Consider the following 2,973-nt stretch of genomic DNA (forward strand, 5'->3'; position numbering starts at 1 on the left):
CCCATTATAATTATCCAGGTGGAACTTTTAAAAAAGATTCTCCATTTTTTTCCATTTTTTTACCTCTTGTTATAGTATCTTTGAGCCCTTTGTTTTCTTATTTATCTTTCAGGTTTCAGCATAAGAGATGTCCTTTGGGAGGGTTTTGCTTATCTTTAAAATTAAGAATATTTTCTTCTTTTTTATGATAGGATATATTTCTGGGCAAATATGAAATTTAAAATTCTGGATTTAAGAGATCAATTTATTATTAAACAGTAGGAAGACTTACTCAGAAGAAGAACATAGAGGGTAAAGAAGGAGTGATAGAAAACATAATATGATAAAATTGCTGAGAAGAGAAATGATGCAGATCTGAACTAATGTAATTAAAATTTGAATACATTCTTTTTTCATTCAATAACATGTTATTTATGTTAAAATTTTCTCTCCTTTTGAAAATAAAGAACTCTTTGAAGCATGTCTTTGATGGCTTCTTTCACCTGCTGGTTCCTTAAGGTATAAATGAAGGGATTTAATAAAGGGGCAACAGAAGTATTGAGCACAGCTACTCCTTTAGACAAGGTTACCCTTTCTTTTGCTGATGGTTTCATGTACATAAAGATACAGCTCCCATAAGTGATGGAGACAACAACCATGTGTGAGGAACAAGTGGAAAAGGCCTTTGTTCTTTGCTGAGCAGAAGGGAATTTTAGAATAGTTTTGATGATGTACGTATAGGAGAGGACCACTAACAACAATGTGACTAGGAGTGTCACCACAGCTAAGATGAAGGCCATCAATTCTATTAATTCAGTGTCCGTGCAAGAGATCTGCAGGATAGGAGAAGAGTCACATAGGAAATGATCAATAGTTTTGGAAGCACAGAAATCGAGCTTGAGTCCCAAAACCAAAGGAGGAAAGATGGTTAGGAATCCAGTTACCCAAGAGCTGAGTACAAGCAGATAGCACACTCGGCTGCTCATAATAATGGGGTAATGCAGAGGTTTGCAGATGGCAACATAGCGGTCATAGGACATGGCAGCCAGAAGGTAAAACTCTGTAATTCCTAACAAAAGAAAAAAGAATAATTGAGTTGCACAACTATTATAGGAAATTGTTTTGTCTCCAGTCAGAATGGTAGTCAAAAACTTTGGAATGCAGACTGTTGTGAATGAAATTTCTAGAAAGGAGAAATTTCGAAGGAAGAAATACATTGGGGTCTTCAGGCGAGGATCCAGTAGGGTAAGGAAGATAATGATTAAATTCCCCATCAGGCTGAAAATATAGTTGAGAAAGAGAAACTGAAAAATCACAATTTTCAGCCAAGGATCATTAGTCAGTCCAAGAAGAATGAACTCTATTCCCATTGTTTGGTTCTTCATTTCTCTTTTATCCTACCAAATCTAAAGAAAATAAAAGGCAATATCACAAGTAAGAAGATGTGCATTTTTTATTTACATTCAGAGAAAGTAGCATATTAGAAAATTACCACGTACAAATATATTAAAAAATCAATTTGTTAGAGTTCAGGAAAATGAACACGCCCTCCGGTTCATCATCTTTGTAAGAGTGGGCAAAGATTCTTCCTTCGTCCAAATTTGAGTAAGTCCTACTTATCATCTAATAGGGGACTTATCAGTCATTTAAGGAGCCTTAGTGGTTCAGTGGTCATAGTTCTTGGCTGCTACTGGGAAGATCTGAAGCTTGAATTCAGCAATCACCTTGGAAACCCTTTTAATTCGAATTGACATGATAGCAGTGTGTTTGGTTTCACTCATTGGAATTTTTACCTCTATAATCAGTAAATTTTTATTTTTCTCTATTTTTGAATATATGTAATATCTCTGTTAATTTGTTAATTCTGTTTATCCTGTTGGTCCATTCTGTATTTCCTTTTTCTACTTTTTTGGTGTCACTTTCCTTCAGTTATTACAACAAAACCTGTTTGCTTATTCATATACTTTATCAATGACTTTTAAATTCAACACAGAAAATATCCTAGGAAATCATTACAAATGCCTCAGGTCTGTATGAGTCAGGAAATGTAGCAAAGGAATAAAAAATTAAAACAGATATTTGTACATTTCCCATTCCTTTTTACTTTTTCATTTATGATGGATTCGTATTACTTTCTTTTCCTTTCTTTATGGTTATGTAAGTTACATTAAGAAGTAACATTTTTAATTTGCACGTAAAATTATTTTAAGCACTCATTGCTATCCTTGTCACTGATCATTGCTGCAGGAACACTCTACAGCTATTAATTAGAAGTTATTTTTTGTTAATAAGTCGCTTTGCCCTTCAGCAAGCTTCTTGGACTTACTTAATTTTCAGAATTACCAAAATATAATAAAACCTTTCTTTTATATTTTTCCCCTGTTCTGTTTTTGTGTACATGCTATAGTAGAAAAAAATCAAATGCTGCATAAATGAATTTTCATTTTTTCTTTATTAAACTGTTCAAATATATTCTTCTACTTTGCCAGTTAAATGAAATTATCCTTTTATTTGCTCATATTCTTTTTATAACTACTGAATCCTTAGAATCTCTGTCTGAAATGTATGTGATTGCTTTCCACCAGTCTGAGCATCTGAGATCACATGTTGGTTCTTCCATTCAAACAAAACTATTTCTATTTCATTACTCCCTGATTTTTTTTGTTGTTGTTGTTGTTGCTGTTGTTAATAAATCTTCTATCATAATAAAAATAAATCTATGTTCTTTTGTTGATTCGAACATGATGATGTTGTGAACTAAATATAACTAGTAAAGATGTTGTTTCTTTATCTTTTCATTGTTTTTTGTTAATCACAATCTTTCAAGTTTTGCTAAGCAAGCAATTAATTGTTTTTAACTTTGAACTAGGTATGAAGGTGTTTGTTAAAAAGCAGAAAAAGCAAATAGTTACGAATATTAATATTTTGCATAAGTGAAGTCATGCATTGCTGTGGTCATAGAATTTTATTAGGTAATTATACAACATGTACATC

At 32.4% G+C, this 2,973-nt stretch overlaps 1 protein-coding gene across 1 annotated transcript; it reads right to left on the reverse strand.

The window, feature by feature from the left end:
- Nucleotides 1–416: 416 nt before the first annotated feature.
- LOC103204391 (olfactory receptor 6C6-like) lies at nucleotides 417–2,128 on the reverse strand. Its single transcript, XM_007949590.2, has 2 exons — nucleotides 2,112–2,128; nucleotides 417–1,368 (listed from the first exon to the last, which is right to left on the reverse strand). Exon 2 carries the CDS (start codon nucleotides 1,362–1,364, stop codon nucleotides 417–419), a length of 948 nt encoding a protein of 315 aa, XP_007947781.1. The 5' UTR covers nucleotides 1,365–1,368; nucleotides 2,112–2,128.
- Nucleotides 2,129–2,973: the final 845 nt, after the last annotated feature.

Source organism: Orycteropus afer, unplaced genomic scaffold (assembly GCF_000298275.1).
Source record: "Orycteropus afer afer isolate SDZICR_OR568_19922 unplaced genomic scaffold, OryAfe1.0 scaffold00247, whole genome shotgun sequence".
Taxonomy (NCBI): Eukaryota; Metazoa; Chordata; class Mammalia; order Tubulidentata; family Orycteropodidae; genus Orycteropus; species Orycteropus afer.

What these genes read in the sequence shown, in the direction of transcription:
- LOC103204391 (XM_007949590.2), bottom strand. Translation starts at nt 1,364, where the DNA reads ATGAAGAACCAAACAATGGGAATAGAGTTCATTCTTCTTGGACTGACT.